The sequence below is a fragment of the Xenopus laevis genome, chromosome 2L (assembly GCF_017654675.1).
Source record: "Xenopus laevis strain J_2021 chromosome 2L, Xenopus_laevis_v10.1, whole genome shotgun sequence".
Classification (NCBI taxonomy): domain Eukaryota; kingdom Metazoa; phylum Chordata; class Amphibia; order Anura; family Pipidae; genus Xenopus; species Xenopus laevis.
This window is the reverse complement of record NC_054373.1, coordinates 83,779,501-83,800,391: the sequence shown is the minus strand read 5'-3', so window position 1 is coordinate 83,800,391 and position 20,891 is coordinate 83,779,501. Positions and strand designations below refer to the sequence as shown.

The 20,891-nt window shown below is 38.0% G+C and overlaps 1 protein-coding gene across 2 annotated transcripts in view; it reads right to left on the bottom strand.

The window, feature by feature from the left end:
• nme7.L (NME/NM23 family member 7 L homeolog) overlaps positions 1–20,891 on the bottom strand; it is a 63,223-nt gene that overhangs the window by 7,025 nt on the left and 35,307 nt on the right. For both annotated transcript variants that reach the window (XM_018246677.2, XM_018246678.2), the window contains exons 7-10: positions 15,363–15,468; positions 6,607–6,671; positions 5,392–5,460; positions 4,753–4,854 (exon numbers count right to left, since the gene is read on the bottom strand). In XM_018246677.2, the coding sequence (XP_018102166.1) occupies positions 4,753–4,854; positions 5,392–5,460; positions 6,607–6,671; positions 15,363–15,468 (342 nt within the window). The remainder of the gene's footprint in view (positions 1–4,752; positions 4,855–5,391; positions 5,461–6,606; positions 6,672–15,362; positions 15,469–20,891) is intronic.

The following is a 20,891-nucleotide window of genomic DNA, read 5'->3' as shown; positions in this document are numbered from 1 at the left end:
TGATTGGTTGCTATAGATAACTGCCCACGGGCAAATTTGCCCAGTGTTGATAAATGAGCCCCTGTATGTCTTAACAGACATGAAATAATTACGTGATTGTAATGAAACTTTAAATGAGAAGGAAAGCCTTTAAAATTAAGTAACCTTGATCAGAAAGGTCTATATAAATACACCAGTAAACCTTCAAAGTAATGCTGCTCTGAGTCCTCCATCAAAAGAAACACTGCATTTCTTTCCTTGTATTGTGTACATACATTCTTCTGTATCAGACTTCCTTCTTTCAGCATAAAACTCCAGGACGAGGGCTTGAGCATGCTCAGTTTGCTCCTCTCTCCCGCTCCCTGCTGTAATCTGAGCTCAGAGCTATGAGTGAGCAGGGAGAGATTTAGGCAGGAAGTGATGTCACACCAAGCTAATATGGCAGCTGCTATTCTAAATAAACAGGGACAGTGTCTAGAGCAATTTACTCAGGTATGGAAAAGCATTCTAAAGAATAAATATAGTGTTATAGCTTGCACTATTTGTGGCTAATCTATTGGCAATACACTGCTTCGGTAGCTTTCCTTCTCCTTTAAGGCTTTTTTTGTTAGATTTGCTTTCTAGTGGTAATCAAAATACAGGAAATCTAAGTAGGTTGCTGCCTACTGACTACAAGCTGACCGCATTCGACCAATATAAGCATCCCAAAGGTTCCTGTGCAAGTAATAACTTGACAAACCACAGTATATTAAAGAAGCCCTTGAGCCAAAGCCCTGTTTGATGGGTGATCAGCAGCAGAAACTCCTTAGTTTGTTTAAATCTGATATTGTCTCTGCTTGTTGATATTACCCTAAGTTTCAAAATTTTGATGCAATGAAAGGTTGCCATTATAATGAGGCGGTACACCTTTGAGAAGGTCTGGATTAATCAGGAGACTTAAGACTTTTGTTCAGCAAAATAAATAATTTACAAAGGAAGTCATGAGGTACAGTGCATATTCTTTTATCAAGCTTGCATGTGTACTTAGAAATCAGTTATAGGGCCGCAAAGTTTCATTATCTTATAGTAAACCATTCATGTAAGATCTTACAATGTTACCCTCTGAACTCTCACAACCACCCTCTGCCCCTTGGCACTAATAGTTACGCACACAACCTGCTAAGTTCTCATGCAATCCATATAAATAGATCACAGTTAGAGAGACTGCATCAAATGGACTGTGGAAATTGAGAAATCCTACAATCCAAAGTTGTAATTAGGGGCAGGAAGAGGAGGCATCTGCCTCAGAAGCATGATCATAAGTGGTGGATTTTGTGGGGCAAGGTGACATCAAACCTGTTGCCTCATACTGCTGTTTAAACTCTGCAGCTCTTCATTCACTACAAAACGAGCACTGCGAGTGCAACATCAGTATAGGATACTGAGTGGCTCGTGAGCAACATAATGTTCACTAACCCCTTGGATGTGGCTCCCGGTGGCCTCAAAGCAGCTGCTTATTGTTCGATTCCAGGCTTGGAGACCCCTGCTTTAGGACAAAAGTTTTCACTCCTGTATCTTGCACTAATCACTAATCCTGCATAAGGCTTTCACAGTGAAACCTTTTTTGCAGGGTCACAAAGAACAGCATGCTGAAATTGTTGGATTGTGCTCCAGTTTAAAGGACAAGGATGCCCCATGTATTAACCCCCCCCCCCCATGACTTAATCAGTTTTTTTCCCTGGATCAGTCCTCCAATTTATATAGCGCCAACACATTTCTGCAGTGCTTTACAGAGATTATACATCATTCACATCAGTCCCTGCCCCAGAATCTAAGTTCAATGTTGATAAATGCAAGGTTATGCACTTTGGCAAAAATAATATAAATGCAAGTTATACACTAAATGGCAATGTGTTGGGAGTTTCCTTAAATGAGAAGGATCTATGGGTTTTTGTAGATAACAAGTTGTTTAATTCTGGGCAGTGTCATTCTGTGGCTACTAAAGCAAATAAAGTTCTGTCTTGCATAAAAAAGGGCATTAACTCAAGGGATTAAAACCTAATTATGCCTCTTTATAGGCCCCTGGTATCTGGAGTATGCAGTGCAGTTTTGGACTCCAGTCCTTAAGAGGGATATAAATGAGCTGGAGAGAGTGCAGATACGTGCAATTAAACTGGTTAGAGGGATGGAAGACTTAAAGGGGAAGGAAACCTAGTCGGCGCAAACCCCCCACCCCCCCTCCCGTTTGTTGCCCTCCCTCCTCCCCCCTGGTCTACCCGTCCCGCTGGGCAAATGCCCCTAACTTGTTACTTACCCTTCTGCGCAGGTCCAGTCCAGGGAGTTCACCGAAGACATCTTCTTCCACGCGATCTTCTTCCTGCTGTGAACGGCGTTTTGGCGCATGCGCAGTAGGATCATTTTGCTGGTACGGATCAACTGCGCATGCGCCAAAAGTCACGCGCATGCGCAGTAGATCGTATCGGCGAAATGATCCTACTGCGCATGGGCCGTTCACAGCAGGAAGAAGATCTCGTGGAAGAAGATGTCGTTGGTGAACTCCCTGGACTGGTAAGTAACAAGTTAGGGGCATTTGCCCAGCGGGATGGGTAGGCCAGGGGGGAGGAGGGAGGGTGGGCAACAAACGGGTGGAGGGGTGGGCGGTTTGCGCCGACTAGGTTTCCTTCCCCTTTAAATAATGAGGGTAGACTGTCACGGTTGGGGTTGTTTTCTCTGGACACATTATAGACAAATAGCAGGGGACTTTTTTTACCAATAAAGAGGATCACGGTACCAGAGGCCACCCCTTTAGACTAGAAGAAAAGAACTTTCATTTGAAGCAACATAGGTGGTTCTTCACAGTGAGGACAGTGAAGTTGTGGAATGCACTGCCGGGTGATGTTGTGATGGCTGAATCTGTTAATGCCTTTAAGAGTGGCTTGGATGATTTCTTGGACAGACATAATATCAAAGGCTATTGTGATACTAAACTCTATAGTTAATATAGACATGGGTATATCTAATTTATGTGACAGGGTGTGTGTATGGATGCTGGGTTTTCATTTGGAGGGGTTGAACTTGATGGACTTTGTCTTCTTTTCAACCAGATTTTTTTTTGTAGTGTGAGAGAAAACCCAAACAGACACAAGGAGAACATACAAACATTGCCCGTAGTGGGATTGAACTAAGGAGGCCAGCATCGCAAAGCAGAATCGCTACCCACTGTGCCATTATGCTGCCTATCTCTTATGATGAGTATCTACTGCTGTTTCCAGAAAACAATACATGACTGCTGTATTTAAACAGTAAGGAAATAATTAGAAATTGGTATAACAGCAAGGATTAAAGGAAACTATTTTCTCCACCTTATACAATATTAAATGTATGTAAACACTATTCTGCTGAAAGTATGAAATTATCAAATGTATCAAGTGATTGTATTTTTATTCTTGGAGTATTAACTCAAATACTTTCTTATTGGCAGTTTCAGCGATAGTAACTTAGGTCTTAACACTCCAGCTCAAATAAGTATTGTGCTTGACAGGCCACAAAGGGAAAATAAGAAGTGAAGACTTGTCACAGTTGGCTGATACAGAAATGAAATTAAAATCAGACACATTTAATCTAGTCTGAATTTAATAAATATGTAATGAATACATTTCATAAATGTATTCATGCATATTACTCCACCTCTAATAATGGGTCCTCTGGGTAATCTCTCCAAGCAACAAATGGTTAATGTCGTTCATGATTACTTTTATGACTCAAACTACTATTTAACTGGAGAGATTTCCAAAAGAGCAGATCTGGACTTCAGTTGGCCACCCACATGCAGTGCCAAATGGGCTTATCCAATTGAAGCAGCAATCAGATCATACACCGGGGCCTATGGAGGACCACATTAATGCTCTGTGTTCCCTGTCCAACAGAATGTTCAAAACTGCCAAATAGATATCTGCCTGATTTTCAGCCAGATATTGGTCAGGCAGTCCCGACAGTTTCCATATCTGGGTGAATAAGCCACTAACTCAAGTTCCTCTTATTGGAATGTATGGCCACTTTAACTGCACTATAATATAATTATAACATAGCATATAACATCCATATTATATACTTGGTAACGTATATAATAAATACAAGCTTATCTATTGAAGCTGAAAGCTTAAACCAAATCTCTGAAAACTAGGGACGCTGTTTTATCAACAGAATGCATTTCAGAAAGCCTTGGTCAACTAAAATTGCAAAGGGCATATATGCTAGGGAAATTGTTTCCCCTGTCAGAAGTGGAGGCTAAAAGGGAAATAGTACTATTTTACCAAAAAATGCCTGTACCGGAAGGGAGCTCCCAATGTAGACAAAGCCCAAACTCATTCTCTCATCCAGTCTCAGCCCTTACTTATCACATACATACTCATTATGAACAAGCCAAAGAACTCCCTCAGTATACATATGTGTGTGTCAGCAAACATGGCTGCCCACACAGAAAGCTCCTTTATGATGAACATTTTCTTGGGTAAAATAGTATTGTTTCCCCCCAAACTGGAGTTTGAAGTATTTTCTGTGGCTCAGATAGTATAGTTTCCTCAAACCAGAGTGTGGTCTCTATTTGCCACTATTTCCTACAAATAGTGGCAAATAGAGTATAGGCTTCTTTCAAGCCTATACAGAATTTTAGTTATCTGAAATCCAGAAATGCCCTTTGTAACCTGAAGCCACCCAACCCACTGGTATCAGATGCACCCATGAAGAACTAATATACAGGGGTACAAAACGTGTTATAAAATTAAATACACTTACAGGATCAGCAGGACCACAGAAGTCTCTGAAACGTTTTGGAGCTTCGGCATTCCGTATCTCTAAAGCAATACATGGACCAGAACACAATTCCACAATCATATCCTATAAAACAAGATTTCACAACCGGTAATTTAAATGAATTATCTTCAACAGGTTTTGGTCATGAATAAGAAAAAGAAATGCTTTTGGCCCACAACATAAGTACTTGGAAGTATGCATGTGCCAGCAAATGCACAGTATATATGTCTCTACAAGTATCCATATGTCTGTTCATACAGACATATTAAATCCCTGCTACATGCAGAGAGCAATTTCAGCTGGTTTACCTGCCGTGTTTTTTTTAGCAAAGGCAAAAAACTGTGGAAAAAATGAAATTTTCCTTGAGCTTTTACCCTTAGTTCTATGGAAAAAGTAACAATGCTGCTGTCATTAAATTCTGATTTTATACAATAAGTGCTACTGATAGCAAAGATAAATGTGTAATTACTCATACACGCACGCACTTTCTCCATCACTTCAACTGAGCTCACAGTACTAAGGCAAAGCATTGTTTGATTCAGCAAATTTTCCAATGAAAGTACAGTGCCCTCATAGTCATATTTCAGTGAGTGCGGCAATTGACTTGTGACTTGTACTTACACTGAATTCAGCTACCACACCTTTGTATATCTCATAGAACTCCTCAGCGTTGGCTCTCTCGATGGAAAACTAAAACACCAACAAACAAAATATTAAAACATATATAAACTGCCTTGCACTGTGTAAATAATTATGACAACTTTCACATTTTCAGCACAATTCTGTCTGATTTACGCCAAAATGTCATTGCTACAATTTTTATTCATTGGTTGCTATTGTTTTAGCAATGGTGCTGGAATGATCAGAAATGGCCCCATAAAAATTGCTTATTTCCTTTAAATCTATTCCTCCTCTTCATTATTCAAAGCTTTTACAAATTACAAATATAGGGACTAAGTTTTATCTACAACTTGCTTGCTCGCTTTCAATGTTACAGCTGCAGCTACAGTCACATGATCCCAGTGATGGCCAATAAAAGAGCAACCATTCAAGAGTTTTAACCTTGAAAACAAGCAAGTTGCAGGTAAAACGTTGTCCCTGTGTAAAATGTATAATGAAGTAGTAGAATTCTTAATGAATCAGATGAAAGTGAGTGTAGGACTGAACAGATCAGGGATGATTTTGATATAGTTGGCCAGCTTAAATATATTGTACTATATGGACAAAAATTTTTAGTAGTTTAATGCACAAAATGTATTAATGTCCTGTATATACTGATAATTGGCTAAAAGCAGTGGACTTCTTGTATATGGACAAACAATCCCTGTTTTGCTTAAAGGGAAAGGGAATTTTTAGTTGCTTAAGGCAAATACCCTATGGGGGTTATATAAAAAAAGTTTGCCCAGGAGCAGTAACCCATATCAACCAATAATGTGTTTTCTTTATAACAGGTGACCAGCAAATTCTGCTTGCTGATTGGTTACTATGGCTACTGGGCAAACACAGTGCCTTTTATTACATAACCCTAAAATGTTTCAGTATCCTTAATATATTGATAACGAGTTGTGTGCACAGGACCTCTTGTCTTTGTTTGTATACCTTTCTACTAAAGGCTGACTCTGTTATATGCCCCATTCTGTGTGGTTTTCTTGATATGTTACAAAAGTGAATTCCAAATTCAAGGACGGGAAATGACCAGTAACACTTATTTTGTTCTACAGAGAAATATCTTAGATATAATCATGAAGAGCATATAACGGGAACATGCTAGATTCAGAATGATTTTGTTGCATATAAATTTACAAAGTATACTTTCCCTTTTAGATCCTAAATTACCATTTGCATTGCTGAGATCTCAAAGCCTGCATCCAATATTGCATTAAGGATTTTTCCTGTTAAACCTGAGTAAGAGAAAATAAAGCACATTGAAAATATATTTGTATATTAAGGTATTCAAATAACTGTATGGTTCCAAACAACCTGCAGGAACCACCTGTAGTGGCAGCCAAAGTCAGACTGAATCTTTGTCTGGCAAGTTCATGGTCACTGGCTCTTCTCATTCATATAAATAAGGGATGCACCGAATCCAGGATTCGGTTTGGGGTTCGGCCAGGATTTCAGCCTTTTTCAGCAGGATTGGCTGAATCCTTCTGCTCAGCCTAACCGAATCCTAATTTGCATATGCAAATTAGGATTCGGATTTAGTTCGGTATTTGGCCGAATCTTCCGCAAAGGATTCAGGGGTTCGGCCAAATCCAAAATAGTGGATTCGGTGCATCCCTAATATAAATAGGAATCAATATTGCCAGGTAGGGGAGGTTCACGGTGTAACGCAACTCCTATCTCACTGTATAACATTGTAAAATGATCGATTTTGGTCCCTCTGCCTTCCATGGTTCGTTGTGCGCAAGTTCTCTGGAAAGTTTATATATTTGAAGTCCCCGAATCTATCACATCACAATGGAACAAGGTGAAGAATCGGTTCCATTACATGGTAAGCTTATGAGGAGGAAGGCGCATATGTGTGGAAACAGAGATAGGCGATCATGGTTTCATGTCACTCTGTGGAATTAGATATGTCTGTGTAAAAACAAATCAGATCAAATCTGACAAATAATGGACATGCTTAATAAAAACTTGCAAAATATAGAGAAGATTAAAGAAAATAGTGTAAATTTAAACATATTTCTCCCTGCTCAGATAATTTACAATAGCACAATAGAGAAAGATAAAATGAAATTTTAAGTTCGGCAATATAACATTGGTACAGTATTTATCACCTGTGTTACCTATATGTTGATATATAATATGTACCTCTTTTATGCACCTTTTCTACAAAAGCCAACCTGAATGAGCTCATGTCAAAAAGAGTGGCTCTTTAAAGTGCTAATAGTATACAACAATCTTTAAGCTAAACTAATGCATTTGTACGAAGGCTTCTTGGAAACCATGCAATATAATTTTTGGTTTTTAAGGGTTTTTTATGTAATCACTTAATCAATATTGTCATAGCTAAGGAAACCAATATGACAGCTCCTAACTGCAAGTTCTAGGGTCTAGGATGTGATCCTGACCAGGGCACTACAGGCAATGAGTTTGTAAGTCCTTCCTGGGTTTTTATTGGTTTCCTTCAGGTGCTCTGTTTTCTTCCTCCAGTCCAAAAAAAATATACGGGTAGGATAGCTGTTTTTGTAGCATTTGCATGGAGTGCATGTTTTCCTTTTAAAAGCAATAGGGTCATGTGCAAAATACAAATGAGTAGAATACATTATCCATTTTCTTTATGATAGTAAACTCACTGACCTAAATTGGTTTCAATGATAAAATGTTTGATTATTGTGATTAGATATTGAATGACTATAGGAAGTTACAATCAAGCATAAGGGTCAACCCAAAGCAATAATACTGCAGCAATGATTATAAATGCTTTGCTTAGTACAGCATATTTTTTCTCTCACTGAAGGGCCCTCTAGCAGTAAAAGAACATGGCTAGGTTAATAGCTATGTGTGAGTTCAGTGCCTGCTGGATCACTCCTTGTTCCAGCAAGACCTATACAATTGTTCTAGTAGCAGCTTTCAGAAAGCAAGCTTACTTCTTCTATCCCAGACACTTGTACAGTATGTCTAGGTCTCAACTAGACAATCAATTCCCAAACACACAATGTAAGGTTAACCCTTTCTATGCTGGGGCTGCTCGACTTGTTGCTAGTAAACATTATATAAATCAGAAAGAAACACAGACATGTAGACTTCTGTGTAGACAGGTGCTGGCACCCTGGTACTTTCTTATCAGCATGGCAGATTTGTATTAGGGATGCACCGAATCCAGGATTCTGTCTTTTTCAGTAAGATATTGATTCGGCGAATCCTTGTGCCTGGAGAACAAAATCCTAATTTGCATAAGTAAATTAGGGGCAGGAGGGTAAATCACATGACTTTTCATCCTAAAACAAGGAAGTAAAAACGTTTTTCCACTTTTTCCTTTCCTGCCCCTAATTTGGATTACGGTTGCCCAGGCACACGGATTTGGGCTAATTTGCATATGCATATGCATATGCATTCGGCTGAATCTTTCACAAAGGATTCAGATGAATCCCAAATACTGGATTTGGTGCATCCCTAATTCATATCATATGTGGCATGTAAAGTGTTCAAGGCAAAAAATAAAATTGATCAAAGCTACTTGCTGTAAACATAATTGTTATTAAAATCAGCATCTGTCTCATACCTCCCAACATTTTGGAAGTAAAAAGAGGGACAAAAATTTTTTTTCCGCATGTAGCGCAGCAATTTTTTGACCACACCCCTTTCTGTGGCCACACCCCCTAATTACCATGTTTGTTTTGCAAAATTTGGCAGGTTATGAAAGTTTGAAAATATTTCTCCTTATCTAAACTGTGTTTTTGTGTCTCAAAATTGTTACAAAGTATCTTATTTGCACCTGTGGCTGTTCTGGGCTCTCTGCTAAAAGCCAATTAAGTAAGAAACTTTTTCTTTTTCTGGCTGTTGAGTTTCTTTTTCTGGCTGTTCAATGCAGAGAAAAGAGGGACTTTCCAGTACAAATGAGGGACAGCGAGTTGAGCTGTCAAAAGAGGGACTGTCCCTCCAAAAAAGGGACAGTTGGGAGGTATGTCTGTCTGTCCCTTGCCGTTCTTTTCAGTACTGGTCCTGACTACACCAAACGAGTTTTAGAGTAGTCAGCTTTCATCCATCCAAGACATTATTTCCCATAATGCATGCATTACAGGGCAATGTCCGCCAGCAAATGCCTTCAATTGCACTTTTTGGCCTAGCGCCAATACGCCATTAAAATTCCTTACCCATAAAACATACTATGAACCACTGGGTAACAAGTACACTAGGCTGAAATACGCTGCATTTTTAAACTATGGTGTCAAAACTCGAGTGGCATCTTGTTTACATGACAGTGGAGTGGCGTCATTATTATACTACGTGATGATGTCTGTATGTAATGACGCATGCTAGGGTCTTCCCTTGGTGGGTATTATGGGAGACGGGAATATGACAGGCGAAATGTGAATTGCATTGTGGGGAAATAAAAACATCTGGCTGAAAAACACACAAGATTGTCTTAGTGCGACTCTTGTGTGTGTGTGTTTATGCCAGTACCTACGCCTTTCAAAACGTGATGTAAAAAGGATATGTATGCCCATACAAAGTTTTTTGCACTATATATCCTGACTTAGACTTTGTAAATAAGCCATAAGTATTGGGGTTTTTTTTCAGAACAACCTATATGTTCTAAACCTGTTTGTCATTTCACTTCTATAACATGATTTTTGGCTGTAATTCCAAAATATTCTCTATCAACCTAAACATCTCATTGCAGTGCAGAAGCCTGCTATACTTGTGTCCACTATATAAGGTTAACAGCTCATGGGCATCTACATGTAGGTGCATTCTTAGAGTGCTATTCATTACAAAACACTATGGAATGAGGGCACAGTGGGAGTTTTGTCTTACTGCCTTGTGTGGGGCCTTTGATAGTATCCAGCTGGTCCACTATGTGAATTATACACTAATGAGCACAATTTTGTGGTAACGTTATAAAAAGCATGAAGTTTGCCCAGGTGCAGTAACCCATAGCAACCAATCAGCAGGCAGCATTTACTGGTTACCTGTTTAAAAGCAAACATCTTATTGGTTGCTATTGGTTACTGCTCCTGGGTAAACTTAGTGCCTTTTATTATATATGGGGGCTAGTGTTTTAATAGGGGACACCCTTATCCAAAATAATTTTGAAGCTTCATTTCTTTTAAGTTAAAATTATTACACTACCAACTTTTTCTGAATAGAATGAATCTTTATGCTTAGCACATGACTCTCCGTTATAAACATGTGCATGTCATATTGTTTCCATTCATTCTGAAGGCTTCACTATACAAATTGGTGTATATAGTGTAAACTTAGCGGTAGTAATGTTAAACTATTGGGCCACTTCCTATTTTGTTACACGCACTCAGTATTTATTACACAAGATAGAGTTCATTCAAACATGCCCCTTCCTTTTTTGTTACTTTCGTGTCCTCCTAGCCATCATCTTTATGCGATACCTTTTCTCCTGTAACCGAGTCAGCAGTCACCATACTTCTCTTTTCCTCAACACTCAATTCTAGCTCTGGCTCTTCATTTCTTGTTTGCTCACAACCCATGGGTCTTATATATCCTTAAAAATGCAAACACTGATCTATCTTGTCTTTCTAGTTTAAGTTCTGTCTCCAGTCCCCATATAGTATATATATGGGGACTGGAGTTAGCAATGGAGCTCTTTTAACTGGGATAGTTAAAAGTAGTGGCACTCTATATTTACCACTAAATGAGCCATGTAGAATAACGGAGAGATGAAAACAAATACCCAGGTATGAGATCTGTTATCCAGAATGCTAGGGACGTGGGGCTTTCCAGATAATTGGTCTCTCCATAACTTGGATCTTCATACCTTAAGTCTACTAGAAAATCATGTAAATATTAAATAAACCCAATAGGCTGTTTTTGCTTCCAATAAGGATTAATTATATCTTAGTTTGGTTTAAGTACAAGGTAATATTTTATTATTCAAGAGAAAAAGGAAATCCATTTTAAAAATCAGGATTATTTGGATAAAATTGAGTCTATGGGAGATGGCCTTTCTGTAATTTGGAGATTTCTGGACAACAAAAACTACACCTGTACAGGTATGGGACCCATTATCCAGAATGCTTGAAACCTGGGGTTTTCCGGATAACTGATCATTCCTTAATTTGGATCTTTATACCTTAAGTGTACTAGAAAATCATGTAAATATATAAAACAATAGGCTGGTTTTGCTTCCAACTAGGATTAATTATATCTTAGTTTGAATCAAGTACAAGTTACTGTGTTATTATTACAGAGAAAAAGGAAATACTTTTTTTAAAAATTTGGATTATTTGGCTAAAATGGAGTCTATGGGAGACGGCCTTTGCGTAATTCTGGATAACGAGTTTCTGGATAACAGATCCCATACCTGTACTAAGAAGGAAGGAAGAAAATGACAGATCAGTTTTATAGATCTGTACATGCTACCGTACCTATCTTTTTTTAAAGCAGGGACGCATCGAATCCAGGATTCGGTTCAGGATTTGGCCAAGATTCTGCCGTTTTCAGCAGGTTTCAGATTTGGCCATCATCACACAAATATGGAATTCAAACATTTTTTAGACTTTTTTTTTTACTATCTTTCACCCTCGTTTTTTTAATTTACATATGCAAATTAGGGTTTGGAATCGGTATTCGGCCGAATCTTTCACAAAGTATTCGGGATTCAGCCGAATCATAAAATAGTGGATTTGGTGCATCCCTAGTTTAAAGCAACCAGAACTTTTTAGTTGCCCTGTACAGGTATGGGATCCATTATCCAAGAACCCGTTATCTAGAAAACTCAGAATTACAGGAAGGCCATCTCCCACAGACTCCATTTTATTCAAATAATTAAAATTTTTTAAAATGATTAAAACAGTGTTTTGTATTTGGTCTTAGCTTAGATATCATTACTCCTTACTGTAGGCAAAGCACTCCTATTGGATTAAATGTTTTTACGGAAAGATCCTTTATCCAGAAAACCCCATGTCCCAAGCATTCTGGATAATCGGTCCCATACCTGTGTTGAGAAATGCCCTATAACAGTAATTTATGCTTTCCCCACTTTTTTTTAAAAAATAATTCTCAAAATTGTCTATAAACATATGTTTGTATTACCAATTGGATTTCAGAATAGCATAAGCACAGCTGTGTTAAACATGTGTTTCAACTTGCACCTAGGTAATAAATAAAGAATGGCTTTCATTAATACATAAATCAGTTAAAGAAATTACACATGATTTTATAAAATTGAAGGCACATTGGCATGAAAATGTAATTACTTTTCCCCCTGTGACATCTAAAACAGAACACAAAATCATGAAGTGTATCATCCTTTATTCATACAACGACTGGACATTATGACTGCATTACTATTCCTGCATTACTATTATTATATACAGTACACCAGGAGGCTTAAATATGAATTAACATTGTAGTGTAAAAGACAATAAGTGAAGGGTCTTGATAACAACTACTTATAATCAAGAATGCCCATAAAGCAGCGTAAACAGGGTTGCTAAGGGTACTGAATGTTAAAATTCAGGCCTCGTGGGAACAATACCTGCATACCATGCAATCAGCCCAACAACAGTAGCTAAATTGTGTTTTTTAATGCTTAAATGTAAATACATTTCCTACATTTACACACAAACTCTTTCATGTTCCTTTGGAGAAAGGGTATATTTAGGATCCATAGTATAAAGAAAATGCAAAAGATCATTTTCCCATATACTGATAAATATTACATACATAGACTAAATTGCAGTACAGGTATCTATTATCCAGAATGCTTGGGACCTGGGGTTTTCTGGAAAAGGGATCTTTCCATTATTTGGATCTCCATACCTTAAGTCTAGTAAAAAATTATTTACACATTAAATAAATCCAATAGGATTGCTCTGCCGCCAATAAGGATTAAGTATATTTTAGAAGGGATTAAGTACAAGTTATTGTTTTATTATTGTAGAGAAAAACAAAATAATTTTTTTACAGTTTGGAATTACTTGATTAAAATTGAGTCTATAAGAGATGGCCTACCCATACCGGTAATATCTGAGCTTTCTGGATAACAGGTTTCCAGATAATGGATCCCATACCTGTACTAACTTTATGTAAAAAGTGCTCTATCCTACTTTAACAGAAGTAAGCACACAATGTTAAAAGTCTATTGCTTGAACCAAAACATGCAGTTTATTTTGTAGAGCTGCTGGATAAAATAATACATACTGTACATCTTCAAATAAAGCTAAAACAATCCTGAACTTGGCAGCACACAGTAAAAATATAATGGAAGAACATAACAATATTGAAGAAGCCTGGGATTATGTAAATCAATATTGTGAATAAACATACCAAAGATATTAGTAAAAATATTAACTTAGTCCATAATACCAGTTGCTTTATTTACTGGAGAAGGTACAAGGATAAAAACCACACAGAGCTCCCAACTTCTGAAAACAAATTTGAACTCTTCTTGACATAAAGGCAGCGGCTCATTACAGACATAAATACTAGATATAGTTTCATTCTATTGCAATAATGTGTCCACAGGGATGTGCCACTTTTCTATATCAGTCCCAAATAGGGCTTGAGGGTAGTTTGTACTAGTATAGTTTGTTTTTAATGAGACTACAAGCTTGTTCAGCGAACAGCCTTCTCCCACATGGAACATCAGACATGTGTCAAACCCGCCCAATCAGGTTTAAATTAGTACCATTTTGCATATATAAAGCAGTTAGCCCAATGGCTAATTGGCTGGATAGCCCAAGTATCAAAGTGTATACAATAGGTTTCTACGATTATAATACTGAACTACATAAATTTGTGTATTGCAATAATGCGTATTGTGTACTTTAACCAATAATGGAACAGTTACTCCATTTTAGGTCTTTTGGGTACACCAAAGTAACATTTTGAAAAAAGACATCCATCGAGTTCAACCTGCTACACCAATAACACAGCCTGATAAGAGCAACCTTAAGAATATGGAAGTATCAGTCTGCAAAACAAGCCTCCATAATATTACTGGTGATTCCATGGTAAGGATCAATTATCAAGGTGCTGGGAAAGGCTTCACTTGAGCATTTATGTGCTTGCCCACATATGAGGCTAAATGGTTAAGAAAGATATTGGACTGCAAATACTGTGTGAAACAGACAAGGACTGTATATAGAATTGCAATTACTGCAATTTCATTTAGTATGTACATAGGACACACCATATTGATTTAAGGCTAATAAATGTATAAATGTTCTTTGTTTTTTGGGGTTTTTTTGTGGAGAACAGCGATATAGTAAACAAAGGACTTTTCCTGCAGTATTTCCTTTCTCCAAAACAGCCACTACATAGGGGCTGAGTTGTTATATATACACCGACAATTTAAATTACAAAGTGCTTTTCAATGCTTTAATAATTTGTAACCGTGCAGGAAAGAGCGTTTTTTCTAAAATAGTAAGCCTTCGATTTGTTTGCAATAAGATAATTATAATGCAATTCTTGTTAATTTCCAGGAGCATAACAATTCAGTAGGGTGCACGGAGCTTCAATATCCCATAGCAGCAAAGAATGGAGTTTAAATGCTCAATGAAGTCTAACATATTCTGTGAAACTGACATATTTATATAAACAGAAAATGTTTAAAAATAAATCTGCCAAATTTGTTATGAAACCGCTAGGAATCCATCAGGTTTTCCCAGTTTGAGGGTAGTTTTGCAGAACATGATAAACCGCATTCTGCATCATCATGCATTATATAATAGGATCTGTTTGCTACAGTATATCCATTTGTTCTGTACATGAAGGAGATGAACAAGAATACAGTGGGCTTATCAAGCCGTAGTTCTATAAAAGGACTTTTTCTTTTGCAGTATATGTTATTGTATGCCTTTTAACAGCCCCTCCTGTGAAAATGTCACAGTTTTTTATTTTCTTTAATATATGTGAACAATAGAAAAGTACCATGTTATACCCACCTTCAGAAACAGCATGGGGCTTAATAATACAGCAAGTACAGTCTGTAAACTTTGCAGTATTTTTTGGAGCACGTCCTCCACTTGATGGAAAGAAAAATTCTAATTCCTAGTAACAAGTTAGAAAAAAAAAAAGCATTTACATTTTGTTAAGACTCACAAGGCTAGCATACCTTTTACAAGAAATAACATGTGTAACACGTTTGGCAAAGGGACAGCATGGTCTGCAGTACAATTAAAACTCCCAATATCCCTCTACTAATGATATTAGGAGTTCTAGTAGCAGTTGCAGGAGTTTGGAAGCTTGTCTATCAATAGCCACATACATACATATATATATATACATATATATATATATATATATATATATATATATATATATATATATATATATATATATATATCCTTCCTTCTTTTCAAGGATGGTATCATCCTTGAAAAAGGTCCCAATGGGGACCGAAACATTGGAAACTGATATTATGCAACAATAAAAATTAAATTTTTTCACTAAAGCAAGTGCTGGTCTGGAAACTATTGGTATATCCTTGCTAATATACAGAACTACAACACAGATAAGCCATGCAGAGAAATAATTAGGGTGTGCAAATCTTAAAAGCTAGGCACAAAAAAACATGTAGTTTCTTCCAGGTTATCATACCATTTTTTTTGTCTGAGATGGTGTGCCAGAACTCTTGTTCAAGTTAGGCTATGTGAAGAGATGGAAACAAAACTCTATTGCTTATAAATAACAAGCATTCTATAACAATAATAAACCCTCCTCCAGTTCAGACTCAATCCTTATAATCTGCATTAAAACCCTTTCCAGAGTGAATCGGCACTCAAATAAGGTCAGTTCTTGTACGTTTTTTCTATATTCTGCCTGGGTTTGTGTTTCATTTGATTCACAATGGGTTAGCAGGTTTAATAAATACCAGAAAGGGGCTTCATAATGTGTGCCAAGGATTTATGCAGATATGTTTTAACAGAGCCAATCAGTGCTTAGGTCAGGCAGACAGAAATAAGCTGGTAAAGAATGTGTGCAGTATTAGGAGTTAAACACAGTTCTTTTAAGTAACCAGCCAGCTGATTAAGGAGGATCATGAAGAGTCTATTATCGGCAACAGAAACAGAGAAAACAGAAAATGGAGACAAATGATCACCTATCATACTGTAACTGTTGCACACCCGCTAAAGGGGTAGTTTATTCTATTTGGGAAAGAAGTGCTTTGTTGCTAAGGGGCACAAGAGTGCTGAGAGCACTTCCCCAGGTCTGGTTGCAGTCTGCATTGTATTAAAAGCTAGTGTAGAAAACAAAGGCCGTTTGTACCATCCCCTCATTAATACAATGCAGGATGGCAGTGTGCAAAGTGCAAAAAAAAAGATTTGTATTGGATCCATTATCCCAAAAGCTCAAAATTATGGAAAGTATAACATAGACTCCATTTTATCCAAATAATCCAAATTTTGAAATGATTTCCTTTTTCTCTGTAATAATGAAACAGTACCTTGTGCTTGATCCCAACTAAGATATAACTAATCCTTATTGGAAGCAAAAACCAGCCTATTGGGTTTATTTAATGTTTACATGATTTTCTAGTAAAATGTAGGTATGAAGATCCAAATCACAAAAAGATCCGTTGTCTGGAATACCCCAGGTCCCAACCATTCTGGATAACAGGTCCCATACCTGCACCAGTTGTTGTACTTTGCACATTGCATTCTTGCTTGTAAATGACTCCTTAAGTCCTTGTAAAGGGAAACTTGAACAGCATATTAAATGACAATACAAAAAATCACCCTGGCTGATGACCCTACCTACCCAATATTAGCAGTCATCTGCCAACTCAAAATGGAATAAGACCACACTAATGGGCTTATTTATCATGCTGTGTAAAAGTGGAGTGAAATATTACCAGTGATGTTGCTCATAGTAACAGATTCTTTGCTTTTCTTTTCTAACTGTTGAAATCTAATAGCTGATTGGTTGCTATAAGCAACATTACTGGTAATGTTTCACATCTACATGTATCGTGCTTGTGCAGGACCATATTTAATTTACCTATACCTAGACAACACTAGCTAGTTATTCACCTTTTATTTTTGGCAAATATTAAGTAGAGAGTAAAGAATGACCCAAAAAGATTTGCACCACCCCATTCATTACATCATGAATCCCATGAACCAGGAAAGTAAAACTTAACCTTTATTGGTATGTACTAAAAATAGACCAAGGGTGAAAAATCAAAAAGTGATTTAAAATTACAATAAGGGGGAACTCATATTTTGCTGAGTTAAATAGTTTGCCCCAAATGCTTGATAATTGATCGTATACCAGCTTAGTAAGATCATATCAGAAGCATAACCGTGGGGTTAATCTAGATGCAGTTCCTAGAATTATAGCGAAATGGCAATAGTGCTGGCACTCAATTCCCCAAAGGGTTAAACTGCTTATGAGTGCCAAACGATTTAAAATCTATATATACACGTAGTAGGTCGATTGAGGATAAGCCGTAGGTATCCCTCGTGTTAACCCACAGCTATTGCCGAAAATACCCTAATGTGACAGGTAATCATGAGTTTCAAAGGCCTGTCAGTAGCGATTCTATTCACGGCATAGCATATTTTCGTTATTAGCTACTATGTTGCCAAACGCCCATCCCACCCTTGACACACCCCCGTGGGACTGTGTGGTCGGCGGTGAAGTGTATTCAAAATTACAGCAAATGAGCTCCCTGCCTATTGCGAGTTTAAAAGTTAGAAAGATGCGCCTGACGCGCGTTTCGCTCGCTCAGCGAGCTTTGTCAAAGGCAATCTGTGGCGCATAGAACAGTGCGTCTATATATAGATGAGGAATAGCCGTTATTATTTGAATGCGCCAATGTGCAGGCGTCTGAGGCTCCTGAACCAATGCGCAAACGTCTAACATCATGTGGGGAGGAACAAATGCGTGTCAACCCACTTAGCCAATGCGCAAACATCTGACAGTATGCGGGGAGGAGCGAAGGCGTGTCATCAAGTGTCCCATTACTCGCAGCTACTGTATTGGTACCAATACTAAATATGTAGCTGTGACAACGATACTGCTTGGGAAAAATTCAATTGGTGACATTGTAACTTATTAGACATGCTCCTTAAGTTGACCTGAAAAAGTATCAGATGATCTAAATATAGTAACAGAGTATATGCCTCATTTGTTAACATTCAAGTCAGGCTGCTGTAAGTTATACTGCTGCCAAAAATACATGGTCCATTCAGGCTATATTCTAGTGATTATGTATGGATTATGGATGTTTCAAATGAAAATATTCATAGTGATACTTTCATTCAGGCCATCAGGACCCATAGCATCCATATTGAAAATCCATTCACTTTCCTTAGCCAAAAGAGACGAATCCAGATCCCCTCCTCTGATGCCCAGAGACATTTTGGATAAACCAGTGACCAAGAGACCTGTACTGGTGTGATTGTGGTATTCCAAAAAATGTCTACTAACTGGAGGCAATTTCCTCTCCAATCTGATCCATTCAGGTGCATTATCGATACTTGACACGTGTTCTAATACCCTTTTCTTTAGGGCCCGATTCGTTTTGCCGATATATATTTTCCCACAGGGACAGGTCAGCATGTAGACTACACAATCAGTGTTACATGTAAAGCCATAAGTGATATCATGTCGTTTGCCAAATCTATCAACGACCATGGGTTTGTTATGCATATAACGGCAAGCTCTACATTTACCACATGGAAATGTGCCAGCCCTTGTAGTTCTTTTGTTTTGTCTACAAAAATGGCTCTTGACCAATCGATCCCGTAGGTTAGGTGCTCTGCGGCAACAGGTCAGTGGTCGGGGTCCAAGTATACTAGATAGGGCTGGATCTGTCAATAAGATATGCCAATGCTTCTTAAGTATGGAATTAATATGTGGCCATTGTTTGCAGTAAGTGCTTATAAAGCGTACTGACTGTGAGTCTTGATTTGTCGGCACCTTAGATTTATTGAATAGACTATCCCTTGGGGTCCTGAGGGCCCTAGAATAGGCTTTCCGAATCAACGTTTGGGAGTAACCCCTTGAAGTGAGACGTGTAGTCAGTTCATTGGACCGTTTTTTGAAAGTGGTCACATCCGAACAGTTACGTCTCAGACGGATAAATTCACCAATGGGAATACCCCTTTTAGTAGACACTGAATGATGACTTTGAAAGTGTAAAATGGAATTCGTGGCCGTGGTTTTCCGAAATAAATCGGTAGAGATGGTACCATCATCATTGAGAGTGAGGGTAATGTCCAAGAAATCTATACTGCGACTGCTGATGGTATGTGTTAATCTGACATTAAGATTGTTGTCATTCAGTGCTCGCAGGAATTCATTAAGCAATTCATGGTCACCCGTCCATAAAAACACCAAATCATCAATGTAGCGATACCAAGATGAAATAAATGGTGTAAAGCGGGACATCGTATCGCCAAAAACCCAGAAGGCCTCCCACCAACCCATAAAAAGGTTCGCATAGGTGGTTGCAAATGCAGCCCCCATCGCAACCCCTCTTACTTGCAGATAGAATCTCTCATGAAAGACAAAAAAGTTGTGATTGAGGCAGAATTCTATCAAGTCAGATATAAAGTCAATATATTGGCTGTCCCAATCACTTTCAGTTTCCATGAAAAATCTTGCTGCACGAAGACCGTTTTTGTGTGAGATGGAAGAATATAGTGACTCTACATCACAGCTAACCAAGAGAGTGCCTGGCTCTGCCTTGACATATTGAAGTCTATATTCAAGATACAGGGGATTTCCCCTGTATCTTGAATATAGGAGGGGAGATTCACAACAAATCTCCTCATTTTGGAATCTATGTATTGGCTAGCCTTCTCACACATATTCCCATTGCCCGATACAATCGGGCGGCCTGGTGGTTTTGAGATATTTTTATGCACTTTTGGTAGCATGTAGAATGTGGGGGTGGTGGAGGATGCATTAAGCAAAGCTTTATGTTCACTTTTGCTAATTAGACCTGTCTGATAGCTATCAGTGATAAGAGTATTGTACAGTGCTCTGAATGTGATGGTCGGGTCACGATGTAGTTTGTGATAACATTGAGTGTCGTTTAGCTGTTTCAATGCCTCTGTCAGATACATAACTCTTGGCCAGATGACCACATTCCCCCCCTTATCAGAAGGTTTGATTATAACATCATCCCACTCCCTGATTTGTTTTATAGCTGAACGTTCAGCTTGTGTCAAATTGTCCTGGCAAGACTTGGGCAGATTCATGAAGTCTCTCATAACCAATTCACCAAAGATATTTATCGCTGGGCAAATATTTCTCGGTGGCATGAATCGGCTTTTAGGTTTCATGATCTGTACTGGTTCAGTTTGTTCAGAAATTAGATCTTCCAAATCAAGAACTGCCAAGTCAAATAATTCATTAGCACTGGCCGAGTGAGGAGATGGGCTAGTCAAATCATGTGGGTTCATAGGATCCGAATTAAGAGATAGTGGATTGAGTACAATATTATTTTTTGCATTAGCATC